The 19004-nt window shown below is 36.8% G+C and overlaps 1 protein-coding gene across 1 annotated transcript in view; it reads right to left on the bottom strand.

The window, feature by feature from the left end:
* MYO3B (myosin IIIB) overlaps positions 1 to 19004 on the bottom strand; it is a 197646-nt gene that overhangs the window by 133331 nt on the left and 45311 nt on the right. Inside the window, exon 9 of the mRNA XM_075710689.1 lies at positions 3093 to 3158. Coding sequence (XP_075566804.1) covers positions 3093 to 3158 — 66 coding nt within the window. The remainder of the gene's footprint in view (positions 1 to 3092; positions 3159 to 19004) is intronic.

Raw genomic sequence — 19004 nt, 5'->3', positions numbered from 1 at the left:
TAAACACAGGTAAAAGTATATTGTTTTTAAGAGCCAATCCTGCAACTACTGATGTGGTCATTTACATGGCCTTATAGGAATGGTAAGCCCTATTAATATGCAGATAAAAATAAACAGATAATTAATTCTTTCTCACATTATGAGCCGAGCAGCCAAGTTCTTCATCAACAATTACAGTAGTACAGATAAATAGGCATACATAGAATTTTACCGACCTTTTAAAAGTATCTATGTGCTGCGCGTATCTCAGTAGATACCAAATACAAAACTAGGGTGCTGCCAGAGATAGCTTGGCTGAAATTGTGGCTTGTCTGGGTTTTTTTTAAAACAAAATATCTAACTCAGATTAGCTATCTCATTGTAAAAATCCTTATGAGGACAACACATTACAATCTTCATCTCAAGTCAAGGTCAACAAAGCTGGGAATAGAAACATAAATTCGCTACGCTAAGAACTATCTTGACCCTCTCTCCATTCAGATTTTGTAAATAATGCATCTGACTTTAAGATGCTGCTACAAAATCATAGCTCTTGGGGAAGTAGAGTCATAGTTTAAAATACAGGCTTAATTTCTGAAAAATATGGTTAATATTTTAACAGTTTAAAGCGTTACCTACAAAAGTAGATTGAAACTTCCAGTTCAGGCATGTTGTAAATCACTGTAATACGTGAGAGAACACATAACAAAAATGCCTCTTGAGACAGTGGCATTTCAAGGCATGAGAATGGGAGATGAAAAAAGCTACAATGATCAGGTTTGGCAATCTTGACATAAATAAAATTATTGTGTAAACAGAACTGAAGTCAAAAGTATGTCTAGCCAAAGCTGCATGCTTGGTTTTTATCAGTACACAGGTCTGGCCCACAACTTGAACCAGATAAGCTTGTTATGCAAATGATGTTAGCCATCAGGAAGGAGGTAGATAATGAAATTATTCGAAAGCTAACCACTCATCACAAGGGTGACAGAAACATCAGGCAAGGTCCTAATATATGGATAAAAGGCAGTATGGAATTTATACAATCGCTGCTCTTAATTTATCCTAACTAAGCTGTCGCAAGGTGGGCATCAACAAATGCATAACTAATGCATATAAATGAGCCAATTATCAGTAATGGCTAAAAGGTTTGCAGTTGTATGATCCAATATTTCATTATTTATTTTTTTCTAGAAAATCCACTAATGTAAATCCAAGCCTCCAAAAAAACATCTCATAACCTCTGCATCATAACAACTTTACTAACACATGCCCAAGAATGAAGCAATGTCACAGAGAATTCCATTTTGGTGTTCTCTTAACGGTAGCTATAAAACCAGCATATTTATTACAATTGTTGCATTTCTGCATGTTAGGAGACTGCATATGAGCATACTTCCTTCATTGTGCATATTACTGTAAAAATGAAAAGCAAGATTTGAGGACCTGCAGATGTGGCTGGTGAGAGGAAGTAATTAAGCAAAAGTAATTAAAAATAAATGTGATCACAAATGTACAATTTGAAGACATAAAAAACCTGAAGGACAAGATTAAAAACAAGTATAGTCATAAAGTACTAACATCTGACTTCTTTTATGAACAGTGCATGCTGAACAAATGTTTAGAATGTTAAACTTATTTTTTTGTATTGTTCTCAAGCTCAGCAGGGACTTCTAAAAAGCAAGACAACAAGAAAGAAAAACCTGCATAACAATGCTGAAGGTTAATGCACAATGTTTCTGAGAAAGGAATGTAGTCTTTCTTACTAGGTGCACTGACTCTCTAAAGAACAAGTGGAATATAACCCAGCAGTGCTAGAGTCCCCCAGAATATAGGCTACAGTCCATAAATACTGTGAAAACAATGTTTCTCTGTAATAGAATGGAATTCATCCACCACACCGTGACTTTTGTAATTAAACACTGATTCCACCATAGATCACAATGTACACTGCTGTGTAAACAAGGATATGCATTATGGAGAAACAGAGCTTGTGTCAATCTGCTTTAGAGGAATGTACTTCTACCTATACTGGAAGAGATTCTGAGTTACATTGCAGTAATGATAGTAATGGCCTTCCTCTGTAGGCCAACCATTACAGTGTACCTCACCTTCCTGCCTGATTAAAGATCAGCACAGTAAATAAGAATATTTTTCATGGATTATTAATTAAATTTGCATTAGTCTTTCTATTTTTAACTTCTCCTAAAATGGGAAGACACTACTACAAAACTGACTGATAGGTATGGATATGACTGATAGGTAGGGATATTGTACTCCTCCACAAGTAACTATATACATTAAGGAACAGAACAGATTCAAAATGTAGATGCGCGTATTTTCAAACCTATCTTGAAAAGTCAATACTGAGGAGCGGTGTTCAAAGCATTTGGTTATTTGAACAGTGTAAACTTCCCAACGGTTTGGTAATATTATTCCCCATGTTACACAGTTTAGGCTGTAATAGGTCACAATGAAATCCTGAAGAACCCTAAAAATCACTCATAAAAGTTGCTGTAATATTTTTGAATATAATGCTAGCAAGCAACTACTAAATTGTGATTTCTTAGTTTCACTGTAAAAAGAAAAAAGTAAAGCAAAAGCATATTTTAGTCCAGTGACAGCCACATCCAGAAAGTTGGCACCATCTAGATAACATGGTACGCTCTTGGTACAACTGGTGTTCAATTACATATATTGGGTATACGACCTACTGAATATTAGTAAGCAGGAAAAAGCAACTATTTTCTTTCTTGTCTTTCAAATTCTTATATTAAATTGATCAGCAGTCATTTTCACTAACCCTTTTTTCTCCTTGACACAAACTTCCACTGCAAAACCATCAAGAAAATCAGGTATATTTATAAACCTGTCCCAGGTCCATCAAAGTCAAGAAGCAAATCAACTAAGGAGTTCAGAGAAGCTGTGAAGCAAATTACATGACAAGATCAAACTGTGCTGTATAGCTTTCAGAAAGTGAAGCATGGTCTAAGAAAAGAAAACTGAAGTTAAAAACCTGTAAAAGCAACAACTCCATAAAACAAATTCTGTTTTCAGATTGACACACACAGGCCTTACTGAATAAGCTGTTTTTAAAAGAAAATAAAACTCACTGTGAAATGAAATGGTTGAATCCTCTGCACCATTTTTCAGGATGTAGCAAAGTAGGAGGAGGATTTCTGAAAAAATACAAAGTTTGGGGGGTTTAAAATGTTAATGTTTACTGGAACTATTTCACAGATGATACTGGTTCCACTAGGGAGAAAATGATGATCAAGAAAGTAATGCTCAAAATGTCTATGTGTCCCCTTCAGATGCCTGCTGGGTTTTTCTTGCTGCTGCTTATTCACTGACAGTTCTCCTCTTTTCATGTCCTTCTCCTTTTATGTCAATACCTTTGAAGTTGGTAGTCAGTATAGCTCACAGTGCGCTTTCCAACATTTCTCTTTCAATTCAGTCTGACTCAGGAAGGATCAACTGAAACTGGAATATTAACCTAGCCATCACACCACTTTAGCCCTTGACCCCAGATCACTGACTGACCAAAACTTATTAAGTATGGATATTTTCATCACAAGAACTACCAAACTGTTAACAATCTGTAGGATTTTCAGTCTGGATTTCAATCTGTATTCAGTTTGGATGACACTGTAAACTATAAAACTGTTAAAAATGAATGTTATTTTTAAAGTGACATTTAGCAGACAGTATTTTTACATTACATAGTAAGATGGCCTTCCATAAGAATAATCTTTTAAACTCTGATGGGTTCCATGTTAATTGGCATAAAATTACTTTCCTTTCTGATTGCTACTGTTACAGTTCAATTACATAAACATACAGAGCAAGGCCTATAGGTCATACTAAGTGGACCAAATTTTAAGTGGCTCAAATTTAAGTGGACCAACCTATAGCACAAAGTGTTCATGAATCGCATATTATACTATACTATCTCCCAGACTTTTCTTCTGCAACTTAAGATTTGATAAGTACTGAAGTCTCTTTAACTTTCTAAGATTAAACTTGTGTTTTATGAAACCTTTCACTGCATTTGAGGGCTCAGTGCAAAGGGTCACATATTACTGAACTGGCAGAAAAAAAAAAATCACGCTAAAACTTACTCTACAACAGAAACACTCACTAATATTCTGGACTGTATTATGAATCACCTCGTTTATAGCAGGACCACATTCCAGAGCATGACACTGCTTGGAAACTTCTCAGAAAACAAAAAGGCAAACAGCATAAACAACGTAAATTACTGCTGATCTGCTCAGCAGTCTTGAGTTTTTCACGCATATTCATTCAAACAGTAGTTCCATTTAACAATTACCCTCAAAAATCCAAACAAAAAATTAAAAAAAAAAATTACAATATGGCTTTGTAATAGATGGACCATTTTTGTTCATCTGCATCTATTCAAAACAAATGCAGTCATCTAATTTCACTGCAGGCTGACATGTTTTCTGAGATGAATATGTTATTACTTTTTTCTGTTGTTATAGAAGACTCAGGGAACACAATCTTCTTCATGACATGAAGAAATCCAGAATGTTTGACATGTGCATCACTTATCAAATTTATCATTAGGAAAAAAATATGATTGGTTATTTTCAGTGTCAATAACATTTCGGGGTCCTCCTCCATCTACCAGGCTCATGTGTTCATGCACATCACAGAATCTGATTTTTTACAGGCATTAAAAAAAACATAGAAAAGTATTTCTAGAGATATGCACAGAAAAAAAAAACCTGTATCAAAGAAAGGTAAATTTTAAAAACCTCTTTCTCTAGAATGAAAGTGTTTATCAGTCCACACATCCCACATGCATGAACTCTGCAAACAGCTTTTAGGGACAGACAGATGGGGTTAGTATATGTTTTCAGTCTTTATTTTGCAGGAATGGTACTTCATCTGACAATTTGAATTCTCATAAGACCAAATTTTATTGTACTGTGAAGTACAGTGTCTTTCTTTTTAGAATGATACCAGCACTGTCTACTGAATATATGCTGTGGAATTTTTAATTTCACTGCAAAGTAATTTGCTTTTTCAAAAGCTCAGTTACTATTAATGAAATTTGTAGTTTTGTGTTTTCTGTTCACACTGTTCTTAAAGTCTTTCCACAGTGGTAACAACGGTGCTTACAAAAAGCATATGGTTTGGAGGCTCTACTAAAAATCTCACAAGGAACTTTTTGAAAAAAGACACAGAGATACCTGCATTAGTTGCACATGTGATGATGGAAACAGGTGGGATTTCATCATGGAAGAACAGACCAGCAGAGCAAGATGTCATTCAGGAAATACATTTAGTCATTTGCTTGAGCTTGATACTTTCGTATTTGTTGACAGAAGATACTATGTTATTCTTAGTACCTTTGTAGTAAAACCATAGAACTAGTGGTCCTCTGTACTTAAGTCACTAAATTGATGCTTCATGTACCCCATCTATAAAATTGAGCTGATAAACATGACCAGAACCTTAATTCATCAGCATAAGTATATTGGCTCCCCTTGATGAAAGATGTTACTTAACTATAAAGTACAAGATTGTCTCACCCTTCTCTGGCATCATGTCCATAAAGGATTTCCAGAAAGGGGCATAAGAGGGTCAGCTTCCTACCTTCACTTTACCTAAGACACCACAAACTGTTTCACGGTGACAGCAGAAAACACCACTGCTTCCACGGCACCTCCAGAGGCAGTTTTCTGCAGTAAGGACTCAAACTCAAGTTCTAGGATAACACAAAAACCCTGATATGCAAGCGTAACTCACTTTAAGCTTTTCTGTGAGCACACTAAGTCTTTTGCAGTTTGAAATTAATAATCCATTAAGATATCTGCAAGTCATATCCTGCAATTCTTATCACATTAAAAAGAAAAGGTAAAACAACTCACATACATTATCAGCTGCTAAACCACAGAGATGCAACACTTGCCTCACCACTTCAGCTCAAAGATCAAACTAGGGCTATTTGTGATTCCAAACTTTATTAAATCCAACACATGCAGTTCTATGGCTTTTGTATACTTGCATCAGCCAACATCACTGCATTTCACCAACATCTGTCTGTTTCTGCAGTACTCAGAACACATTCATAGAAAAACTAAAAAGCTACCTCTTGTTAACTTGCTGACACAACTTATTCTACTCTTTTTATATAAAATGAGAATGCTCTGCATGCAACCTTTCAAGTGTCCTTGCCACATATATAAGAAGCTGAAGCACAATACAGTCTTGTTTTCTACTACAAGTGATGGAAATACGAATATTATTGCAAAACGTGGATATAATTGGGCTTGTCTTTTGAAAATGTCCTCTTTTGATACTAGATGAGTAATCAACAATTTATTTCCCAACTTTGTGTCTTTTTTCCTTTAGTTCTTTCTATAATTCATAATTAGTCACAGAAGTACATGCTCTATTTCCTTAGGCAGATGCATTGCTGTTGTGAGGAGTTTTTCTACACTTGCATTCAGCGCTTTCCATGGTCATACTGATGCTGTTTTTCACTGGGAGTTTTGCTTCAGTGAGGACTGCAGGTTTGAGCCTGTACAAGGCACTCCATACAGAAGCACAATGTTCCTTAGAACCTGAAGACATTAGCAAGCTTATCAAGCAAGAACTGCTGCTGAATTCTGAATGATACACACACAGTTATGAGCTGGAAATATTTTAATCTGTCGAGCTTTATGTGTTCCCTGTCATTCAGCCTGCCTCCAAAGTCACAGCTGGTAAAACAAAATCAGCCATTTTACCACAATAAGGCCAATGACGCAGCTCAGCGAGCACCATTCGTCCTTTACATTAAGCTGTAAGCCTAATTACAGATCACAGATAATAGATCTTTCTTGGCAATGAGAAAATAAATATTGTCATCTTAAAATACTTCTATGACAAATGTTAAAAAATTGAAAATGCACTACTATTTTTTAAACTATTTCAGTAAACATAGCCATACATTTTATAAACAGAAAACAAGACAGGGCCTCCAATGACCAAATTGCATTATCAGCCTACCACATTGTTTTTAATGAGAAATTAGCAGATGAACATCCAACACCTGTCACCATGAACAGGCTCTGGCAATTACAGCCCCGTACACGCATGTTGTGAATTATTTTTCTAGCAGACTGAAGAGACAATAGTTCTGTTGACAGTTGCCTAGGTTTATACATAGACAGTTTTTACATGAAATTAAACCATTCATGCATATTTCAAAAAACTAAGTGAAAGAGCCATAGAAAAAGCACAAAGTCAACCATGCATAACAAGATTTCCCTACAAAAGGTTATGTAAAAAAAAAGTTTCTATTAAAATACATGAATAATTGACATTAATTAATACCTGATAAATTCTCATACAAGTTTAAAGTCCTGCTACTCCAGAGCATCCCCATCTTGGGTAATCCTCAAAAAATAACCAGGCAATTCTCAACACGGCTCAGAGGATTTCCTAATGCACTCAGTTTGTGGCCCTTTCAAATCAAGAAGAGGTTTCCACTGATCTGAATGAAAAATTCAACACTCTACCATGCATCTGTCTCCTACTAAAGGCTACTCAAGTTTGGCTGACTTGCAGTAATATATTTCACCAAAGTCCACTCAGCAGGAAGCAGGGTACTGTATTCAGCTCTGTAAGGTTAAGACAGAAACTGTAGAGTTTAGGTGCCTGCAGAAATGGAGAATTAGCACAAAATCCTCTGTGTATATGGTGGCAGGCCTTTGAAGTTGCTTTTTAGGTCAGTGGAAAGCTGTCATCAATCTGAATGCTGCTGCATGAAGCCTCCACCGCTGGGAAAAACACCAGCGCATTGCCTTAAGAGACCAGAAGGTCAGAAAAAATACAAGGTCTACAACAAAATTGGAAGCAATGTCAGAAGCATGGGATCTGGACAAAATGGCTCCAGGTGTAAAGCAATTGTCTGCCCACTGAGTTGATCTAGGGGGCTCCAAAGGCAATTGAACATTCTTTCCTCAAAACACCTAGAATCATGCAACTCTTGACCATACTGGACACCAATCTCCCTTAAGACTTCCTAACAAGACCTATAAGCAAAGCATTCCCACGCCTATCCAGCCTACAAGGCATGAACCATATGTTGAGACTGTATGTACCAAATCACAGCATATGAGACAGCTGCAAAAGGCAGTAGCTCCTTACATCATCTTTAGCTTCTTAGGGCTCAGCACAGTTACATAAACCTTCCTCAGGCAAGGGAACAGACTAATACCAGATCATACTACTCTAACTATACAATTAGGGGGCACCAGCAAAATTACCCTTATTCCATGAAAACGAAGGGTCCAGTACATCCTAGGAAAATTCACTCTCCAGACACCTTCTCACTGGCAACTGATTCACTTCTAGTTTCTCCTTTTCCGCTCCCCCTCCCTTTTCTCTGAAAGGACTGTTTTCCTTGTGTAAATATCTAGTTCAAAACTGTTAACATACAACCTCAATTTCTTATCTTCTAGAATATCAAAGGCATATATCTATTCAAATAATGTGCAAGTGCCTTAATTCTAACAAGGATATGCTGCTTTAAACCAAGATCAAAACCTACCAAGGGAAAAGAATCGGTTAAGAGGAAGCAGAACACAAGATATTACCACCTCATTGCTGAAGCAAAAATATTCTTCTTGATTAAGTATTTTACTATCTTTTAATTACAGAGACAGAGTTCTTTACTGGAATGGATGCTCTTTATTTTCCATAGACCATACACAGTTACAGAAGTCTGGACTGAATCCACCAGCATATGATAAATTTATATTGAGTTGAAAGTTAAACAGACAAATATAACTAAGAGACTGTAGAATCCCAATTACTTAAAAGGGTTGAGGGTACCAATCCACTTTTTAAACTTTTTTTGGTAATACACAGTCCTGATTAGTAAAATACAAATTGGATATCTGTTTTCACTTTTTCTCAGAAGATAATGATGGCTATATGTCTTACAACACATAAATACACATTTGCCCCCTTTCGCTTGTGATTTTACGTGCCTATTTATTTATTTTGCTGCCACTAAGTAGGTGACTTAGCAGATTAACAATGAGATACGGGCTCAGCTGCATAACAAATGCAAATCCACAAATGAACAAAATATCAACTACCTCTTCAAAATACACTTAAATCAAGATTTATTCACAAGTCTCCAGCTTAGAATATTTCATCAGCCAGCATAATAATGAGCAAAAATAAATGGTAAAAGGTAGTCAGTTCCAGAATTATGCACAAATCTCCTTTTGATTTTCAAGATTCACTTTATGCATTGCCAAAAGAAAAGCGCTTCAGGAAGAATATAAAGAGGCTGTCAAAAGAAACCTTCTAAGAAACCTCCTTCACATGAACAATCCTGTGTTTCAAAATGGTATATATCTGATAAATGAAAAGTCACCTTTAAAGTAATGAGTACGGACAGAAATAACGTGCTAAGCACATTAAATTATTTTGAAGGTCAAATAATAACCTTCAGAAAATGTATTAAAAAAAATCTCAATTATATAATTTTTTAGTTCATACAGACAGAAAGAAAATGAATGAAAAAGTATTGCAAAGTGTTCTGCTTGGGAATATCTGGATTATCTTTGACTTTTTCCCTTGAACACTGCAATTCACAGGCCACTAGTTTCAGTCAGGTTTGGCAGCTGCAAGATTTCATTAGCCTTTTTCAGGACTTGACAAGGCATCATTTATTTCTGTCATTTACTCTTCAGTTTCCAGTTTCAGTTTCTGGCTTCACTGAGACAGAAACAAGTATTTTATTTCAGAAATGCTTTTGGATGGAGGTGAAAACATACAGCTTTGCATTCTAGTGGTCAAGCTTCAAAACAAATATTTAGCATAACTGAATTATAATTATGCTTTGTCACCTCATTTATCCACAAAAGTTTCAGAGAGCTAAAGAGGCACTAGCAAATTAACAGCAATTGAAACAGAAGAAGTAACAGTAGAGTTTTTTATTTATAACCAATTCACATCTTAACTGCAATGTAGTATTTTGCTTTTCTATTAAAACCATTGCTCTGTGAATTTGCAAAGCAGGAGAATATCAGTTGCCAAAGAAATAAAGATGGGACAGTAATACTTCCGTGCCTGACTGAAATACATATGGTGTTGTCTAGACACTACACTTCTGTAGCTGGAATATTAAAATACTGCAATTACACCACATACTTGTAAAGTTGTAAGGGAAAGTAAAATAGCTGTTAAAATCTGAAAGTGGAAATCCCACAGGTAAATTTCTAAGGGAAAGTCCTGTACTGTACGTCTTTCAAACCCCCACTGTGTATCAGCCAGTTGAAGAGACCTGAGTAGGCCACCTGCCTGAAGGCACTGCCCAGCAGAGCAGACCCACTCTTGGAAAGCTAAAAGTTGGCTCAATGAGAGGAAGACTTAAAGGGATGCCACAAAGTCTTTCTTTTAAGAAATGGAGGAAGATTGCCAAGGGAAGAACTACACAATTTGGAGTCTGACACAGAACCTGGTCCCACAGTTCTGTGCTACTGCTGAGACCTGTGTCTGCCCAGGACACACACAGCAGCAAAGGCCCTGTCGTACCACGGTCAGTCTGCCAACAGGCTTCATATTGTCCTGGACAGCCAAGGCAACACAGGGTACCTGTGATTTTCCAACTGAGACATGCTTTTTGGGGCCCTTCTTTCCATCAAGAGTAAAATGTTTTCACTACATTACTCCCATGAAAAGGGGGGCTTACTTCACAGAACCACAGAAGCAGTTTTGCCACTTGTGCTTCTTTACCTTCACTTCTTTGTCTGACTAATTTAGCTCTTAATTTCAAAGAGGAAAACACCTTCTTATCCTTACATTTCACAGAGGGGAGCCTCTTCTTAGTTAAGGCTCTACAGAAATACAAATAAACCTAACAGTAACCCCATAAAAGAAGTTTATTACCATACGCTTGATATGGCTGGTACTGAACATGGAATTCAATCATTACACTTGACAAAAACAAGCAGTTAAACTCTGCATTTTCAACAGGAAACAATGATTACTACTTATTTGTACTTTTTTATGACTCAAACCTTACTTACTGTATTCAGTTTAGTCTGGTTCACAGCGTTGTAAGAACTGATATTGTTCTGATAGCCCTACCAGTCTGGTTCAGAAAGGAATACTTATAGAGGGAATACCTTAGTTAATGGTGGCATATTTCCAATGGACCATTAGGAGGATCATTATAAAAATTCTGAAGTAATGGACTGAATAAATGCTGAAGTGTAAAGAAAAGTACAAGATGTATAAGAGTACAATTTTTTTTAAAAAGGAACGATCATTTAAGGTAATATGCCTTCTGAGCATGAGGACTGTACGTGGAATGGAATTTATTTGTTCCCTCTCCTATTCCATCCAATAAACTTTATTTTAAAACACTTGAATTTTTGTCTGCTTTAAAAAAAAATTGTATGACTTAGAATCCCTGTAGATTATAACTGGAGTGAAGACTAATAAACACAGTATGATAAACATGAAGAATTTATTAATTATAAAAAAGTCCCATGACAGCAATTCAAATAAGCCCTCTCTTATGCAGAACTAAATGACAATAACAATAAGACCGTATCCCAATAAGCCTGTAAGACACTAACTTAAAACTCATGCATCTCTTGAAACAACTGGGCAGGCTGTGGAAAATACCCTTGGAAAAATATTGACGCACAGAAGCTAGGGAATCTGGGAAAGGATGAAGGCAGTTAAAATAAATTTTAGGCAAGAAACGCTAACGGTGCAAGTAATGTGTAACAAAGCAATTAATGATGCAATGAGAGACCAAAAAAACCCTACAAAGCTGAAATATTAAAACATCAAGGAACATGTGAAAATCAAGAGGAATGGTTTGGGTTTTTTTTAATGCAAGATTTAACCAACACCTCATGTTGAATATTCTAGGGTAAGCTTTGCAAAGAAGCATCTCCTGGATAAGTTACACACCCAGAGAAAAAGAAGAGTTGAAAGGAGCAATGGTAAATGACAGACGTAGGACAAAGGAGTGTTCTGAATGTAGGAGGCAAAATCTTGGCAAAAGGAAAGACAAGGAAATGCCAAGATTGGGAAAAATATAAAAGGAGTAACAAAGTGAGACGAGCAAAAATTAAAAATGAGAGGCAAAAAGTAAAAATGAGAGACAAAAAGGAAGATGAAGACAAGCAAACCAAAATCCCCAAAGGCAAAAATAGGGTATTCTCTCAAAAAAAAACCCCAAACCCAACCCCACAAGCACCATTCACTAAACACTTAGAGAGGGCCAAAGAGGACAGAAGTGAGAAAGCAAGACGGTTAGAGGAGAGATAATTAAAATATTTAAAGTAGGATAGCAATGGAACATGGAAGAAAAAAAAAAGACCTGACATAAATCATTCTGTGTGGACAAGAGCATTGACATTTGGCATGGGGAGATGAAACAAGAAAATAATGAAGGATATAATCTATGAAACTGAAATACAACACAGACCTTTAAGAAAGGTATGTTTCGAAGACAGATCACGTCTACCACAGAAGGCACACTACCGTGTGATAGTGTGCATATCCAGGAATGGGTAAAAACTGCAAAGTAGCTGGTGGTGGATGAATGAACAGAAGGAATACATTAGAATAAAGAAGCAGCTGTGAGTAAAGCGTGTTGTTAAAACAAAAAGCAAAACTTCAGGTGAAATCTGAGTGCCCTGAAAATTATTAGATTTTTGCCATTGGGAAAGGATTTCATCTTTTGTGGACATCAATCAGAACGATGCCATAAACAATGTATAGAATGCAATGGTAGTAAGCGTTGAGGACACACAAACATCTTTTGGCTGTCTTTTTCTATAGTAAATTTTAACACACTGAATGAGAATCTGAATCATAGCACTGTTTTACCTTTAAAACATCAGAAAACATTTGCTATTTATGTTCTAAATAAAGTCAGGTGGTATCAACAAGCAAGCACTCTATTTCCTCAACAAATTGGGGAAAAAATGCATTTGTGCCTTTTTGGAAAGACTGAAATTTTCTGGTACCTAACAACAATGAAACTATACAGTCATGTCTTCCCTGCTTTTTCTGGAGTGCAGAGTTCTGACACAGCTCTACTGAGATCCTCCCAACTGAATAGACCAAGAAGTTAAATTTTCCTCAAAGGTTGCTCTCATAAAGACCATTTACTGTATGTTTGAGTTGGGTGGGCACTATCTGCATCTGTGGAGTCTTTAAAAAGTTGTAGTAGGTTCTGCAAGACTTGAATATCCAATACAAGAAACAATGACATTTAAAAAAAAAAAACACAAAAAAACCCAACACAACAAAACAAAACAAAAAAAAAACCCAAACCAAAACCCAACTAAAACTTTAAAATAAACCAGCTGAGACGTAAAATATATTTACATCAATAAAAATACAGGGTATAATATGGAGCACAATTCTTCCTTCCTTCCTGAATTTCCTCTCAGTAATTAATTATGAGGAACTAAGAGGTGATTATATATGTGTTGACATGACATGAGCACTCAATTTTAAATAACACATAGAATGGCTAAACATAGAAGAAAATTACACTTTTGTCAAGCCAAATATCTGATTTTGTTGCAATGTAAGATGTTTTCTGTTCTTTTTGTTTCCCCAGACAGTTCAAGCAGATGCTGCCTGTAAAAGTCTGACGGGTTTGCACGCTGGCAACAGATCATCAACTTGCCCAATAAAGCTATCTTACTGTAATTCAGAACACCCTTACCCAGCACTTGTTCTAATATGTGAACAGTCTGATAAGAGGGAATCTGATACAATCTATACTGTGAATGAAGAAACCCAGAAGTTACATTTTGTCTAATTTAACCAAACTAAACTGCATAAAGTCAAATCACTTCAGTCAGCCAGGTAGAAAGATGAAAGCTGTTACTACTATTTTTTTCCTAATGTTCTCAGAGGCTGTGGTACTGGATGCCAAAGCACAGATACCAACTCTCTCAAGAGGAGAAACGTTCCTTTCCCCTGTCCCCCCAAGCTACTGAAGCAAGCTTTGCAGGGGAAAAAACATTAAGTGCTCCTGTTCCAAAAGCACAAGAGTAGTATTTGATGTCTTGCCTGGGAGTTTTCCTTGGCCTCACAACAGTGGTGAAAACTTGCACCTCCTGGAGGAACTCTTGAGAGAAGATGCAACACAACTGTAATCTAAATGGCCTTTCATCATGATAAAATAAACCCACTGAAATCATTATTAACTCCCTGAATATTGTAGTTATAAAGATTTATAACCAATGTCTATTCCAATAAATATTTCTTTAAAACTTTTTATGAATTCTAACTCACGATTACACCTGTGATAGGAAAGAAATACAAGACACTAATTGTTAATAGTAAATGTGTAGATAAGCCTAGTGCATTATTACTGCACTAATCATGAGTAATGATTAAATATACTGCACAGAATTTTAACATTAATCAAACTGGTAACTGTAACAAGCAAATCAATACCTTTCAAAGCACAGCTCCTTTTCACCAAATATGTTTGCAAATAGTGTGACTACTTGTCACTGCATATTCTGGAAATTACTTCAGAGGGCAAAGGCCATAAGCATTTGGTGACTTTGTATTACAAAAATAAAATAACAAATGCATATTCATTACAATCCTAAGGATAATTACAATCTTGCTAGAATGTGACTAGTATCTAAAAAGTTCGTCTTTTTCTTCTGCTTCTATCAGCCAGTGAATTAATTACTTTACAAATATGAACAGCAACATTCTATTTCTGAGAAAGGCATCTGTTTTTCAATTACATCCCACAAAAGTCTCTGGTACCATGTAATGTATGAGGTGCCTTATTCTCTCTGCAATACCAAACTATGTGAAGGGATTATCTTTTTTCATGCAAAAATCTAATTTAATTTACTTGGCTCAATTCATTATAAGTGATGTGCGCTACTGAACTCCACCATTAACCATAGGCTATAAAGTATGTTTTGGAAACCCACAGGGCTAATGGCTTGAAATGCAGTTTCACTTCTTCTGGACTGCACTCCAAACAAGAACACAATTTTATTATTTTACTTCAAACGTCAAGTTCTAACTTGTATCTATAAGGCACAAGTATGGCAAGTTGCCTGCACACTAATTGCCCTGGAAAATCATAAGCTGAATGCGCATTAACTCAACAGAACACAAGTGTGTATTTTGCGGGTGCAGCAACCTATGGGTAAAGATGTATGCAAAAAAAGGGAAGTGTTTGACAAAGTAGAAATCACAGGTAAAACACACAAATTTTAGGAACACAAATTTATACATGCATTTTTTAAGTTGCCAACTGATGTGGCTTTAACCTGAGAAAGTGTTCCAGACTTAAACAAAAAAGCAAATTTTTTGCAGCCGCCCCTTTTACCTCCATGAATGACGGATAAGCATTATCACTATTTCACAACAAAACACCTCTCTCTAAAATCGAGTCATACATAGATGAGAGACTATGTGGTCTGAACATCCTCCCTGTCAGCATTATGGCTCCAACCCCACATAACTTTCCCGTCACAGAGCAGTTAAGGCGACTACAGGTTTTTCCACTATGCAACAAAGCTTTAATTCAAACATTACCTTCCCCAAGACCCACTGCAGAAAAAAAAGCCCTCTCTGGATTAAGCATGAAGATGGCTATCATGCTAGGCCATTCTTGATGGGCACAACCACAAGGTGAGGTAGGCTGACTAAGGGTGTTTCATAGCCAGGAAGTCTAAGCGAATCACTCATCCAGTGTACTCCTCAGGCAGCACTGACTGCAAGTCTCTTGTGAACCCAGACTTTAATGCAAAGCTTCCCTCAAGGAAGTTAGATGTGGGAACATCACGTGTCCTCAACCATGGATGAGTCCCATCCCCAAAAGCAACAACGTGCAATTTGCAGTCTCTATATGCAGTTGCAATACTTGGTATTTGGGGCCAGCAAAAGTACCTCAATGAGGAATTCAATTTTCCTTCCTTCAAGTATTCAGAGAATTTAATGCAGTAACTAAGACTTCATTTGCCTGCAGCTGTTTCAGAGAGAAAGGAAAAAGAAAAAGGAAACCAAAAAACCCCTCATGAGTTTACACAGTTTAAATCCTGAAGGACCATTTTAAAAGGGAAGCAGAATGCAATTTTAACAGACCCTAGTCTGCTTCATGCATGCTCACTTAACACCGAACCAAGACATTCTTAAAATTTCAAGCAGGGAAATCTGCTCTGGTTACCTTGGTGATAAACTAAAGACAAAAATTGCACATAATTGTTGCTGATGTCACTGCTCCCAATTGTTTCCAAGGTTACAGAGTACCTCAAATAATTGTGATGTTTCATTTCTAGACTGTATTGGAAGCCCATTTTCTGTTCTCAGTAAATTGTTTAGTGCTGCAGGTAATCTATCTAAACCTTATCTAATAAGGCATCAGCAGCCTCTCAGCAACCTCTGGTAATGATGGAGATTTATATGTTGAAAATGTAGCTACCTAGTTCTTTACTGAGCAATTTGATTCCTAGATTATCTCAATTATTTTTATCCTAAGAATCTATTTCCATAACAAATTATATTAATCAATCATATAAAAATATCTGAACACTAAATGTCTTACTGCGAAGCAATACTACATGTGAATTATCTACCTGGAAGGAAGCTGTTCTCTTGGATGAATTGTGGAAAACTGGCTGTTAACTATTTATAACCGACTGATTTTCCCATCATCTTCAAACTTATTTTAAATGTGGAGCACAAGTATTTTGCTACACTAAAAAAATTCAGCCATGCTACATCTTCTCCATTGCAACCTCCAGTTTACCATGCACCGTAGCATGAATCTCCTTAAAAATCAGTAACTAGCATATTAAGGATTACTCTGCTACCCTCACAGTATTACTGCCTCAGGACAGCTACAGACAATGTGTTAACTACTGTAGTTCTGTCAAGAAACAGGAAGCAGTTTGGAAAACACACTAAAACCAATATATTTTTAGTCTACAATAACAAAAGCAAGACTTTGTAGCTCAGCTCTATCCCCTAAATCTAACTAAGCCACATTTCAAATCCTCACTTCTGAAGGAGACAACAGTTAGTAGATGTCCAGTTACCACCTCTCCTCCTGCTAGATCTGCCTTTCATCACTTGACTGCTCTCAGACTGCAGGGCTTGACCTTGTCAGCACAAAATTTTCCACTAGAGCAAAACAAAATAGCACTTACTGTATCTTAGCAGTCTGTTATTACTTATGCAATGGATTTTGAAAAGTAATAATTTACTTTAGAAACTGGTTGACTAAACAGTTTATGTGCGTTTAATGCATGAAATGAACTGCATATGGAATCACTAGAAACATCTGTCAGACATCTCAGCTTCTACCTAGAGCTCAGAGAGGGTTAGACTGCAGCACAGAGAATAAAACAGAATATCAGAGGTGATTCTTTTTTGTTTGCTCAGAAAATGGCTGAGCGCTGAGCATGTTTATTTTCATAATTATTCGAGTTTCTCGATTAATTCATTTCAGCTGCATACATTTTAGCTCTTCTGTGTGTAATTCCCACGAATATTGTGAGCAACAAATATACTGGAGGAGTGTTTGCTGAAACAGTCTGTTTTAAATAAGCACCGAAGAACATACATATAAAACAATACCCTTCTATTTGCAATTGCATGTATTCACGAGAAAGCCAGTTGGAGGAGAGACTCTTAACGAATCAAAAACCAGCAACATACTATGCAGGCAAAGTCTCCCCTAACAGCTGAAACAGTAAAAGCTTACAACAGACTATTCAACAACAAGCCACAGTGCATGAATTACTTGCTGAAATTAGGCTATGAATACATCTGGACAAAGAATGCATCTGCAAAATCAAATTCTATCAGTATACAACTTATGAAAAGGAATAGAAAGGCAAAAATCAATGAGAAACAGTTATGTGATATATTGGATATATAACTTATATTGGATATAAGTTATGGGATAACTGAATAGCTAAGGAAAGAGAGGAAGGAAATTGCACCAAGATGATTTAATTTTAGGGCTGATTCTCTACTGCCTTATGTAGTATACAAAAATATTTATAATATTTTACTGCTTTCTTAAATACATTAAAATGTCATAAGGTAATGGGGAACAGGCCCCATTTTGCTATGATATGGCTGCTAACTGCAAACACTCCACTTTTTAGATCTACTGCCAGACTTGAAAGACTAGTTATCCATTATTTGGTATGGTCTTAGACACAAACAGCTCTCTGCTTTTTAGACACAGATGATGTAAGGAAGGTAACACTACTACCAGCCACTCATTACTCAGTTCAACCCTGGCACAAATCTGTTTAAGTCTGATATTCAAACCTGAGGATGCATTTGACTTTTACCTGTTCATATACTTGTTACAAATGAATTAGTAATGAATAACTCCTATACATTGTCATAAGGGCAGAGCCCCTGCCCCAGCGTGTTTTGGCACTGTTGCAAACTGTGAGACAATGGGATAGTAACAACATTAAAATATCTTGTCCTCATAGCACAAAACTCTTTCCCCGTGGAATTAATACATGCTTTGCCAGATCATACAAACAAAATGCCAGGACATTAATCCATCACTAGCGGTGTACCTCAGGGGTCAATACTGAGTCCAGTCCCATTCAACATCTTCATTAATGATCTGGATGATGGGGCAGAGTGCACCCTCAGCAAGTTTGCTCATGTTCCAGCCTGGGAGGAGCAGCTGATACACCAGAGGGTTGTGCTGCCATCCAGAGGGAAGGAACCTCAACAGGCTGGAGATATGAGCCGACAGGAACCTCATGAAGTTCAGCAAAGGGAAGTGCGAAGTCCTGCACCAGTATATGCTGGGGGCTGACCAACTGGAAAACAGCTTTGCACAAAAGGACCTGGGGGTCCTGGTGGACGCCAAGTTGAACATGAGCCAGCAATGTGGCCTTGCGGTAAAAAAGACTAATGGTATCCTGGGGCTGCAATAGGAGAGGCATTGCCAGCAGGTTGAGGAAGGTGATCCTTCCCCTCTACTCAGCGCTGGT

This window comes from Pelecanus crispus, chromosome 5, assembly GCF_030463565.1.
Source record: "Pelecanus crispus isolate bPelCri1 chromosome 5, bPelCri1.pri, whole genome shotgun sequence".
NCBI classification, from domain to species: domain Eukaryota; kingdom Metazoa; phylum Chordata; class Aves; order Pelecaniformes; family Pelecanidae; genus Pelecanus; species Pelecanus crispus.
The sequence above is the reverse complement of the archived record's forward strand: the minus strand, read 5'-3'. Positions and strand labels throughout refer to the sequence as shown.